Source organism: Bombina bombina, chromosome 4, assembly GCF_027579735.1.
Source record: "Bombina bombina isolate aBomBom1 chromosome 4, aBomBom1.pri, whole genome shotgun sequence".
Taxonomy (NCBI): Eukaryota; Metazoa; Chordata; class Amphibia; order Anura; family Bombinatoridae; genus Bombina; species Bombina bombina.
Window position 1 is genome coordinate 57,585,164 of NC_069502.1, and position 12,937 is coordinate 57,598,100.

Sequence of the window (12,937 nt, forward strand, 5' to 3'; positions counted from 1 at the left end):
CAAATTTGTTTATAAACATTATTTAACATGTAAAAAAAAAATTCAATGATAATTGTAAAAATAATTACCTTGTAAATTCGGACGTGATCAGGATTTTCAAACAAAAGACAATGAAATTTTTGAAAAATTTCGATTTATTCTGAATAAAAAAAGGAAATACAATTTAGATATATTGGAGAAACAATTTAATAAAAATTTTTAATAATCTGATTTTGAAATTAAATAATCAATATTATTTTAATAATTTTTTTCAAGATGGGTTGTAATGCATGTGTGTATGTGTATGTGTGTGTGTGTGACGGTCTATGTTTGTTATTTAAAAATCCTTTTTTTTATAGTCTATATGCAAGGAAATATCTTTAATTGGTATATTGATTTATTAATTATGTATATGTGAATGATGGTGTGTCTTTATTATTTCTTAATTATTTGGAATTATGTATGTTTTGGATTATTTATGTGAATTATTAAATGTTAGATTTTTAAAAATTTTTAATACTATATATGAAATGATATTTTTAATTTTTATAAAAAATTTTTAAAAGATAATTTTTTTTTTTTAATAAATGAAATCTTTTTAAATGTAATAAGAGTATAAATTATATATTAATGCTCAAAAATAATTATTTTATATATATAATTTTTTAAATTTAAGAAATTAATTTATAATTTGTTATATATGTGGGTTGTTTTTATTAGAAATGTACTTTAACCGTCGATAGTCTATTAAATTTTTAAAAGAAGCTAGTTTACTCCAATTGAAGCATTTTAAATAGATGATTTAGCCTTTGTTTTATCTACACCTACATTGCAACAATTAATACTGATGTATAGGCTATTGAATATATTTTTAAGTTTATTTCATTTTAAGATTATACTCTTCATAATAAAATTTATAGTCTATAATTATTTAAAAAAAAAAAAAAAATGAAGTGAAGTTAAAAATTAAGGGGAGACAATAACAAATAACAAATAAAAATCCGTACTTTATTTTAATATATAATTATTAGAAATTATTAAAATTAATGACATTTAAATTAATGCCACATTTTGTTAATTTTTTCAATTTTTGTATTCTAATTATAGTAATGAACAAGTGTAATTATAATTGGTTTATTCATTTGTGAATCTAGGATTTTTGTAACATGATAATTTTATGATTTTGAGATTGGATGATGGCATCGCATGGTACAAAGGCAGTGTATAAAGACTCAACTCCAAAAATGAAAAACAAAATTTTTATTAAAAAAAAATTGGTATAGCATTTCTAGTTTTTTTTTAATCGGTTATTCTTTATTAATACTGTATTGAAATTTCAATCAAACAATAATCGAAATTTTGATTTATGTAATTGAAAACGATATTTAAATAAAATAATTTTTTGAGATTGAAAAATTATAGCTTGAAACAGTGGTTGAATGCCTCTTTAATTCTATGTAAAATGAAACCAGAAACATGAATTAATGTTTTACAAATAATAAAAATCAATTTATTAACCATTTATATGTTTTGTAAAAAGCAACAGTTACTAATGTTAGACTTTCAATATTTGTAATTATATATGTTAAAAAATTGTGCTGACTGACCCTTAAAAGGGACACTGAACCCCATTTTTTTCAAGATTAAGATATAGCATGATATTTTAAGCAACTTTCTAATTTACTCCTATTATTAAATTTTCTTCATTCTCTTGATATCTTTATTTTAAAAGAAGGAAGGTAAATCTAAGCAGCCAGCCCATTTTTGGTTCAGTACCACGATAGCGCTTGGTATTTGGAGGATTACATTTAACCACCAATAAACAAGCATAACCTAGGTTCTCAACCAAAAATGGGACTGCTCCTATGCACCCGTTTCCTGCATTTTAAATAAAGATAGCAAGAGAACAAAGAAAAATTGATAATAGGATAGATGATACATTTTCTTCAAATTGCATGCTCTATCTGGGAATCATGAAATAAAAATTGGTTTAGTGTCCCTTTAAAATCATTTTATAGACTAAATTTAAAATTATAAACAATGTTTGTTTAATTAGATCTTTATATAGCCATGTTTTTTAGAAAATAGGAAAAAGAAAAGTTTATTGAAAATGTAAACATAACAATTTTCTAATTAATAGGAATACTAAAAAAAAACATTATTTGATGTGAATACAGTTATCTACATTTAAAGCATGATCCTGTATTTTTAAAATGTATAGCAATATCAACATAAGGTCAAGGGTGGAGTGTCTATTTGACACTTGAATTTTACTTTAAAACTAACCTTTTCAAATAATCAGAAATAAAACCTTAGAATTTATTTTATAATTATCTTTAAAATTTAATTTTATATGAATATTTTGAATTTTAGTATTTATTGTAGTGTATATTACATGCAGATATATGTAAATGAGTGTATAATGTGCGTTAAATTCATTGAATTTTACAAAAATTAATTCTAATAAATCATTCCTCAATACTGGTTGAGTTTAACTGAATGAGATCAATGCTATCTACATGAAACATGAGAACTAATAGCCTATAGTGTTCTAAATTTATTGAGTTGATAGTCATTCTTGAAAGTTATATAAAATTACCATATGAACTAATTAGTTTTCTATTTCAAATAATAATAAAAAGATAAAGAGAAATAGTTTAAAAAAATCTATTGTTAATATGAATTTAATTGCATGCCCTTTTTACAAGTTGAAAATAAGATTAGTACTTGACTCTCCCTTTAAAATAACAAAGCTCTATTTCAAACTAATCTACTCTTGGAATTCATTAAAACATTGTCTAATCAGGTTTTAATTTTGACCTTTTCAAAGAATATAATCAAGAATTAAACTAAGGAGCCTACATTTACAACAGTGTTACCCATGACTACTATTTGCAAAAAGACAGAGGTTGGGAGGCCACTAGAGTGAATGAAAAGCTAATCAATAGATTGTGTGATAAGATGTTTTTACAAATGAAAGAAATGTAACAAACAAAATAACCATTTAAAGCTGAAACAGACAAAGGAGACAAAGTGAAAGAAAAATAGAAAGCTTAGAAAATAGACTTTGAAAAAAAAGAATAGAAAACATTTATAATTTTAGAATCAGATATATATATATAATCCATTGATAAATTATTTACAATGTTTTTTTTTTTAAATTTGTAGATACAATTTTTAAAATTTAGTTATTATTACTTATAAATAAGATATTAATATGACATTTAATAATGGTGTATAAACGTGCTTTAAATAAAAAGTATCAGTTCAAATTGTATGACTATTATATTTTTGAAATGGAGACAAGGATTAAATAAAAATTTAATTGTTTTCTTTGATTATTTATAATTTAAAATATTATTTTCGATTTCTGTTTGAATGGGTAACTCAGTTGATAACAGTCAACATACAATAGTGGCCATTGCATTGCATATTTTACTTACAAATCAAAAAGACTGTAATAATATAAATCTAAAAATTGAACTGGTTTTAGATACCCCAAAAAATAAGATTATACGTGATATCAAAAGTTTATTTTAAAATAAAAATAAATCAGACTAATTTTAATTTAATGTAGATCGCTTTCATATATAACATAGTGAATACAGTGTTTGCAAAATATATACGCTTTTATTTACATGGGATCGCATTGTGAGAACCGTGACTATGTGTCATTCTTTTTAAAATTTCTATATGATAATTAAAGAAATTTAAACCTACACAGTAAAATATATTATTTTGAATATGAGTTTCTTTCATCAAATGTTTTAAACATGTAAAAATATTAATTCAGAATGCTCGTTACTTCAAGGGAATTATTTGCTAGTAGCCTCGGTATCTATTAGTTATTTCAAGTTGAAAATAGATGTTTTTAAGATATTTAGATGCGTGATAAATTCTATATATGCTCGTTATTACTAGTGGTATTATCGCTGCTAAGCGCTCACATCTGACCTGCTAGAACACGCTTGCACTTCTGTCACAATACAACTCTGTATGATACCCACAACTTTCCAATTAGACGTGATCTCCATAATTTATTTTAAATAACAATAAGCATACTTGTTGTAATAAAAGTAGATCTCTATAAAATATAATATAGTGAATAAAGATGTTTGCCAAAGATATACTCTTTTATTTACAGGGAACCGCATTGTGAGAACCGTGACTATGTGTCATTCTTTTAAACATTTAGATCCGATATTGCATGAAATTTAAAACAACATTGTATAATATATTAAATTTGAATATGAGTTTCTTTCATCAAATGTTGTCCAAAATGTACAAATATTAATACATAATGCTCGTTACTTCAAGGGGGATTATTTGCTAGTAGCCTCGGTATCTATTAGTTATTTCAAATTCAGAATAGATGATATTAAAATATTTATATGCGTGATAAATTCTATATATGCTCGTTATTACTAGGGGTATTATCGCTGCTAAGCGCTCACATCTGAACTGCTAGAAAACGCTTGCACTTCTGTCACAATAGAACTCTGTATGATACCCTCAACTTTCCAATTAGACGTGATCTCCATAATTTATTTTTAAATAACAATAAGCATAATTATTGTAATTAAAAGTAGATCTCTATCAAATAAAATATAGTGAATAAAGATGTTTGCCAAAGATATACTCTTTTATTTACAGGAAACCGCATTGTGAGAACCGTGACTAAGTGTCATTTTTTAACATTTATATCCGATATTGCATGAAATTTAAAATAACATTGTATAATATATTAAATTTGAATATGAGTTTCTTTCATCAAATGTTGTCAAAATGTTCAAATATTAATTAATAATGCTCGTTACTTCAAGGGTGATTATTTGCTAGTAGCCTCGCTATCTATTAGTTATTTCAATTTCAAGATCGATGCTATTAAGATATTTGGATGCGTGAGTTATTCAATGTATGCTCGTTCTTACTACGGGTATTATCGCTGCTAAGCACTCACATCTTACCTGCTCGAGAACGCTGAAACATCTGTTGAGAATGCTCGATTACGGAGATCTGTAGATTAAATGGATGGTGACGTTTTCGATGACGCCAAAAATAAAGCGCATGCGCAGTACGGCGGATTACGGCCATATTGATAACGCAGGTTATCAGGCACTATTGGTAACGGGGATCAAAAGAAGTAAGTGTGGGTTTGGAAATATATTAATTTTTGATCATGAATATATAGTAAACCGTGAATAATTGTTAATTAAAGCATATTGCGAATATTATTTATTAATAGTTTATTATAGTTTCAAATACAGTTTTTTCAAAGGTTTAGTGTCCCTTTAAGGACAAACAAAATGTTTTTGTTTTTTTTATTTAGCAAAAGGGTCTGTAATTTGACTTTTACAGTGTGTAGTAAAGCTAGTAGGTGGCATGAGCATTTAAGATGTTGGGCAAATGTCTTTCATTAGTTATTGATTTAAGAGATTTTTTATTAGTGAAAAGGTGCTTATTATAATTTTTTTTAACTTTAATTGATTGAGCAAGAAGTATTTGTATCCGTTTTGCAATCTAATATAGTGATGGGTAATGTCAATGTGTTTTGCCCATGCACAAAGCCAATGTCACTTTTTGGAGTACTTGATAATAAGTTGAACAGTTTTATTCAGGGTTTATCAAGTTATTTTAGTTTTGGAATTTGATAGTAAAAAATGGGCTGTAAAATTTGTTGTTATGTATCGAGAATTGGTATCAGGAAACCAGGACTGGCACATGTTATTTGTAGGACCATTTTTAACAAAACCAATAATGAAAAAAGTGCTGCGGATAAACAATAAAAAATACTGATTGATATTGTGTTGACATTGAAAGGGGTTAATCTTCAGCCATGAACATGCAGATAATTATCAAATGATTGTGACTAACTCCTACGTTATCTCCACTATTGGGCTCTTCACCTGTTCTTTGTATTTTTTTTTGTCTCAGGAGAACTGTGGGTTCCATCAGAATAAATGAGGAGACTAAGACAAGACACCTTCAGACTGGAGAACAGAGCCAGGTATGAAGGGCAGTGAAGTCCAAGGAGGGGGGTAATTTGACATTGAGAGTGGAATATGAAACAAACACCTGTCACCTGCTCTATCAGGAGTTTGCCCGGCTTAGTGCCAGAGATCAGGAGCTTCAACTTCTCCAGGACGGGATGTTGAAACCCAACAAAAAACGACAAAGCAACAAAAATACTAAAAGAGAGGCCATGAACAAATACATGCAACTGTTTTACAAAGAGAAACTCTGCGTCAAGGTAACGGACAAGTTATGCATAAAAAAGTAGCATAGTAAAGTAACTATTTATTAGACTATATAGGGCTTTAAAAGTAAAATGATGAATTTTATAAAACAACTTTTAATGTCCATTTAAGATATGTTTACAAAGACATAAAGAAAATATTGGAGCATCTTTTTAAATTATGGATTTATTGCAATTGTTTCTGTTTTATGGGATTTGATTCCTCGGTGTAACTAAAATGTAAGGTTCACTGAATATTCTCACAAAAAATTAGAGTATTTTTTTCTTGACCTCCAATTTGCCCCACTAGTAGCTCCCTATAAAATGAGAACATTATTCATTTCAGCGTCTTTGTAGGTACATCTAGAAGTGTCTGACAGTTTTTTCTTGTAATCTGCCCAGATACCAGATGTGGATTCATTTAATTCAGATGCTGAGCAGATGATGACCAATGTCCTGCAGGTAGAGGATTCTGCATTAGGTCGCTCTCTGTGCAGAGGAGGCTTCTTCCCAGATGTGGCACCAATAGCATCTGCTGAAGCCCTGTCCAGGGATATTCAGGTGAAACAGTAGGCTGTGACTGAAGCGTGACATTGATTATCAGTAGTTTAAATTAAGGTTTGTTTGTCTTTTTTTGGGCATCTGCTTGACAGATTTAGAGCCTAATATTTATTTTCTTTTTTATGACACAATGAGTCCACGGATCATCTTAATTACTAATGGGATATTCACCTCCTGGTCAGCAGGAGGCAGCAAAGAGCACCACAGCAAAGCTGTTAAATAGCTCCTCCCTTCCCTCCCACTCCAGTCATTCTCTTTGCCTCCGTTAAGTACAAAGAGGTGGTATATTAGGTGTTAGAAAAAGATTCTTCAATCAAGAGTTTATTATTTTTAAAGTAGTGCAAGATTGTGCTGCTTTGTTTTAGGGTGTAGCCGTAGTCCACATCAGTCTCTTCAGTAGAGCAGTGGTGGCTTTAGAGCAATGGGAACTTGTGGGACATAATTCTCACTGCGCCTCCCATATATTGATGCTGCCCTGCCTCTGGAAAACCTGAGAGATTCTAACTCAGGACTTTCTCTTCATTCACAGGTCCATGTGAGGTATAGGACCTCTCAAACCTGGGATCTACCTGTAAATCAAAGAGAAAGAGAGAGGCGCCTCATGGGACAGTATCGAAACAACCAAATCAGGTATACAAAGGGACAGCCCGTAATGGGGTATACTCACAAGGAGAGCGGCATATAAGGATGCCTAGTAGAGCGGGACGGGACTACAAGTCGCCCGACAGACGTGCACAGCAGTGCGTGGAGACGTCGGGTCACGGGGTCGGTTCAGCCAATCAGCGGCCAAGGAGAACCAGCATCGAACGTCACAGCTGTTCAAGGAGTAACCTATGCAAGGCTTGACGTATGATCGGCAGGTCATCAAACCAATCAGGATAATGGATCAGGATAATGAAGAGCAAGGAGTGATATGGATAAAAAAACTCGTATTTATTGAGTTAGTTAAAAACAATTAGCATACAGCAACGCGTTTCTCGACCTACGGGTCGTTTCATCAGGCTGATACTGCCTATCTCACAACTTGCTCTACTTATAGTATTTAATATCCTATCAAATGCTGACCTCACTCACACACCCCTGTAGGGGGCCAATCAGATAGCCAAACACGGAATTGGTTGGTGGCCATTCACATTCGTCCTATGGGTGGGGTGTGTGTGTGACGTAAGCCACATCGGCTTTCAGATAAATTTGAAATTAAAAGTGAAAACAATTCATCTTAACATAATATTAACATATTATATATATAACAACTCTGATAAAAATAATAAAATATATACACAATTAATCACAATATTAAACAACTTCTTTGATCCTTGATGTAACGACTTTGAGTAATAATGACACACTTCATGTATATATATATAGTAGCGTCAATGCAACCAAATAATAAAGAGTTGCGTGATTTCGAATAAACGTTACTATACAAAATGTGTCTTTTCTGGCAAACATGTGTCCTAGTCTCACAGATAAAACAGACCATTAAAGCCTAGCATGCATAACATATAAATTAAAAAAACAAATATATTATATATATAAAAATTATAAACAAAGGGACCCAGACATGACATAGGACTCCCCCCAAACTCTAACTAATTGATAAGCTATGGTCATAACATAATACATAATATAATATAAAAAAGATAGAGATTAGTATCCTTTCTAACGCTGTCCTATAATCATGGCTCATATATTGAGAGAGACTTAATATGGCCCTTTTTAGCATATATATTACCCATATACAGGTGTAAGTTTGCCAAACAAGGACTATTTTTAAAATATATAAAATCAGTCCCGATAATTAATGATAGCATGGAGATATACACATAACCTGTCGACTTTAGTCCAACGGGCCGAGGCTCAGTGAAGGAGAGGGAGACCTAAGGGAGCCAGTCACTGGAAGGCGGCCAAATCAATACATAGATTCAGGCCGTCAGGGTGCATACTCTTTAGTACATGGATCCAGTAGGTCTCCCTCTGCCTAAGTCTGAAAAAACGATTATATAAATGAGACTTAGATATATGTTCGATGGGATTGATGGAAAAGCATTTGAGATCACCATTATGAGCATTGTTACAGTGTCTGGAGACACTGTGAAGTCTATAGTTATTTCTCATATTACGTTGGTGCTCAGCCCACCTAGTACTAAGGCGCCTACAAGTGCGCCCCACGTACTGCATTCCACAAATGCATGTCAACAAATATACAACATAATTGGATGCACAGGATACATGCCCGGTTATAGTGTATGATTTATGGGTAATGCTAGATCTAAAAGTTTTTTGTTTATTGTTAACAAATGTACACATCTTGCATCTATTAGACCTACATTTAAAAGAGCCTGATGGTAATTGGCATACTGATAGATGGTTACGTGTAGGTGGTGTCTTGTGTTTCACCACTTTACTAGGAGCCAGCAATGTTTTTAGAGTGGGAGCCTTTCTATAGACTACTCTTGGTTTATTGTCCAACTGTTTTCCTAGAATGGGATCTTTCATCAGAATCTCCCAATGTTTGTAAATGATTTGTTTTATTAGGTGGTGGTTGGAATTGTACTGAGTTATGAATAGAGGGCATTTGTTAATTCCCTCGGCCTTCTCTGCTTGGGTGGTAGCAGTAAGGAAATATTTCTCTCTATCATCAAATTTAGCTCTACTGTACCCATTATTAATGATGTATGTTGGGTAGTTTTTCTCAATGAAACGTTCTCGTAAAATGAGACTCTGAGACTCATAATCGGATATAGAGCTACAATTGCGGCGGACTCTTCTAAATTGCCCATAAGGCACATTTTGTTTCCAAGGATGGTAATGGCAACTCTTGAAGTCCAGAAAGCTGTTGCAGTCAACCGTTTTAAAAAAGGTGGTACTAGTTACCTTCCCATCAGTGAAACAAAGATTTAGATCTAAGTAAACAATAGATTTATCATTGATGACACTCGTGAAGTTTATACCTCTATTGTTAGAATTTAGATGATCTATAAATAGATTAGCAGAGGACTGATCGCCCCTCCAAATGAATATGAGGTCATCTATAAATCTGCCATAGAATACCAGGTTCGCCCCAAAAACCGATTCATATATATAATGTTGTTCGAAGTAACCCATGAATAGGTTAGCGTAGCTCGGGGCGAACCTGGTACCCATGGCAGTACCTCTTGTCTGTAAAAAGAACTCATCCTGGAACACAAAATAATTGTGTTCCAGGATGAAAGTGATCAAGTCCAATATAAAAACTCTTTGATTCTCAGGAAGGTACATATCTTGTTCTAAGTAATGGGATACTGCTAGCAGCCCCAACTCGTGGGGGATATTGGAATACAGTGCTTGGACATCGCATGTTATCCATATCATTTCTGAAGAGATCTGCATTGGCTCTAATTTCTTCAGAAGGTCTGTTGAGTCCCGAATATATGACTCGAGACCCAATACATACCTCTGTAGAAAATAATCCACGTATGAAGATACATTGTCCGTAAGACTGCCTATCCCTGCTATTATGGGACGGCCTGGAGGACATTTGTTGTCCTTATGTATCTTAGGAAGGTGGTAGTAAAAAGCCTGGTTGGGCTCATTGGGTACCAGGTAATCCTTTTCCTTTTTATAAAGTATCCCTTCCTTAGACGCACCTTCTACGATATCTCTAAGGGTAGCTCTATATCTCGCAGTAGGATCCGAGTTGAGTTTTGTATAATAGGAGGTGTTAAATAAAATTTTTCTTGCTTCCACAAGATAATCATCTATATCTTGTAGGACCACCCCTCCGCCTTTGTCGGCCTGCCTAATGATGAGGGATTTGTTGTTTCTGAGGGTTAACAAAGCTCTTTTTTCATTGGCAAACAAATTCTCTTGTCTATTATTTATCTTTTTGGGAATTTTTTCAAAATCATCGCTGACCAATTGTCTAAATATTTCGATATGTGCATTATTAGTAAGCTGTGGTACAAAATTAGATTTGTTTCTAAAAGATGTATGTATATAGCCATCACATAATTGATCTAATAAGCTATCAGGCTCGTAGACGGCAACAGTTTGCTGTCTGAGTCTTGCTTCCATAGAATCAGTTAAAATGGGCCTCTGTGTGTTATCCCTAAGCAATTTCTCAGCAAAAAACTTTTGCATGGACAATTTCTGTGTAAATTTATTTAGGTCTACGAAAAGTGAGAAATATTATGTTTGATGGAGGGACTATAGGATAGGCCTTTACCAAGCACCCGTATCTCATCATTTGTTAGTGTATGAGATGAAAGGTTATAAATGCCTTTTTTCAAGGTCTGTAATCGTGTCTCTTTGAGGGCTGTACTTCGTCCTCTGCACCCTCGTTTCCGTGTGGTCTTTTGCCTTTTGGGGGGGCAGTTAAAGAGACCACAGGTTCTAGATAACTGGCAATTGTTTTCTGTTTCCAGGTGGATTGTCTGGGGCCTAACTCTAAAAAATTAGGAGAAGAATTATTCGCAGAAGCTCCTGTTTGGTTCACATTTTCAACATATGGGCTTAAGTTGGGAATACAATTTCGACTAGTGTCATTTACATAAGAGTGGCCATTATTGTTAACCATTGGTCTATTAGTGGTTTGTGATCTGTTTGAAGAGTCACGATAATCAGAAGTAGACGTGTCTCTAAAATGTGATGTACCTTTATTTCTAGAGGAGTGACCTCTCCAATCTCCATAATTCTGATTGGATGAAGGATGATTCGAATGTGTCAAGTTAGCCCGTGTTGAGTGAGAGTGCTTATTAGCATTATATATGGGTCTTTGTGAGTCGTAATGTGATCTATAATGGGGGCGTTCGTAATCATATCCATTATCGTTCTTTCGATCAGTATAATTAAAGTGTTGTTTGTTTGTCCACTCACTATAATTGTTGGGTCCCCCTCTTTCATGTTGTATAAATGACCTATGGGGATCTCTATTGTAATCATCATATGAATGGCCATATTCACTATTATGATCATTGTAGGGCTGCCTATTTTCTCTATAGTGTGACTGATTTATACTTTTATTTCCACTCCTATCTTTATTTTTATTTTTATTTCTAGAGTAGTTCACCACTGTCCAATCATTATTTTGGTCAGTTAAATACCCTAATCCAGGGGTCTGGGGGTAATTTGAATTTTCCTCAATTACAATATTACTCACTAAAGAGGGTTCTGATGGATTTACTTTAGTATTTTTATTTTTATTTTTATTGCTATTTTGGCCCTTATTATAGGTGTGAACTTGGCCCTTTGAGTAGTCTTCATCATCTCTCATGAGTTTTTTATTTTTAATTGACATAAGTTCTTTTTGAAAATTATCTGTTTTTTGCAACACCATCGAGTTAAGTTCATCGTATAATTGGGAATTTTTAAATTTATCTAAGCTATTCTGGATGGAGTCAATTTCTTTTGAGATCTGCTCAACCAATGTTTTCCTATGGGAAATTAAAATTTTCATGAGTGTGATGGAGCAGCCATCTAATGCTTCCTCCCATTTGGCATTAAGATTTAAATCATCTTTGAATGAACAATTTTTAAAAACTCTTAACCCACGAGGTATCTGCTTTTTATCTAGATATTTTTGTAACATCTCGGCGTCCAACCAATGTCTGCATTCGACATTGATGGACTCCTCTAGTCTAGCAAATAATGCATGAATAGATAAATTTTCTATGTCATTCCCAGTATCAGACATGTTAGTATTAGAATTTGCATGTGAAACCATCATGAGCCTCTTGTTTGTCCTCTCACTGACTGAAAGCATTATTAATAGTGATTACTAATCAGTATAGTGGATAATATAATAAATCTAAAAATATAAGTAAATACTGTAAGTGTAAAAACAATATAACTCTAAAAATATATAAACAATTTAGCTTATGGATCAACAGTTGAAACCTTAAATATATAAACTTCAATAGTGTGAAAGCCGTGTGAATCTAATGCACTTCTATTGAAATTAACACACAGGTGCTTTAGAAAAAGTGCAGAAAGACAAAATATCATATAATATAATCGTGATATGTATTTAGCAATCTATACCAAAATAATAAAATTATATCAAACAAACGTGACAGGGTTAATACCAGTGTATTATAGTGGGGGGTGATCTTAGTAATAGCAATGCAGCAATCCTCTCTTTACCAGTAACAGTTTCGAAAACAGTGAGAAATAGAGTAAACC

At 32.2% G+C, this 12,937-nt stretch overlaps 1 protein-coding gene across 1 annotated transcript in view; it reads left to right on the forward strand.

Annotated features, from left to right (window-relative positions):
* The window catches only part of WDR97 (WD repeat domain 97), a 225,084-nt gene that overhangs the window by 31,724 nt on the left and 180,423 nt on the right, over positions 1-12,937 (forward strand). The window contains exons 4-6 of the mRNA XM_053708904.1: positions 5,914-5,986; positions 6,074-6,229; positions 6,617-6,775. Of these exons, the coding sequence (XP_053564879.1) occupies positions 5,914-5,986; positions 6,074-6,229; positions 6,617-6,775 (388 nt within the window). The remainder of the gene's footprint in view (positions 1-5,913; positions 5,987-6,073; positions 6,230-6,616; positions 6,776-12,937) is intronic.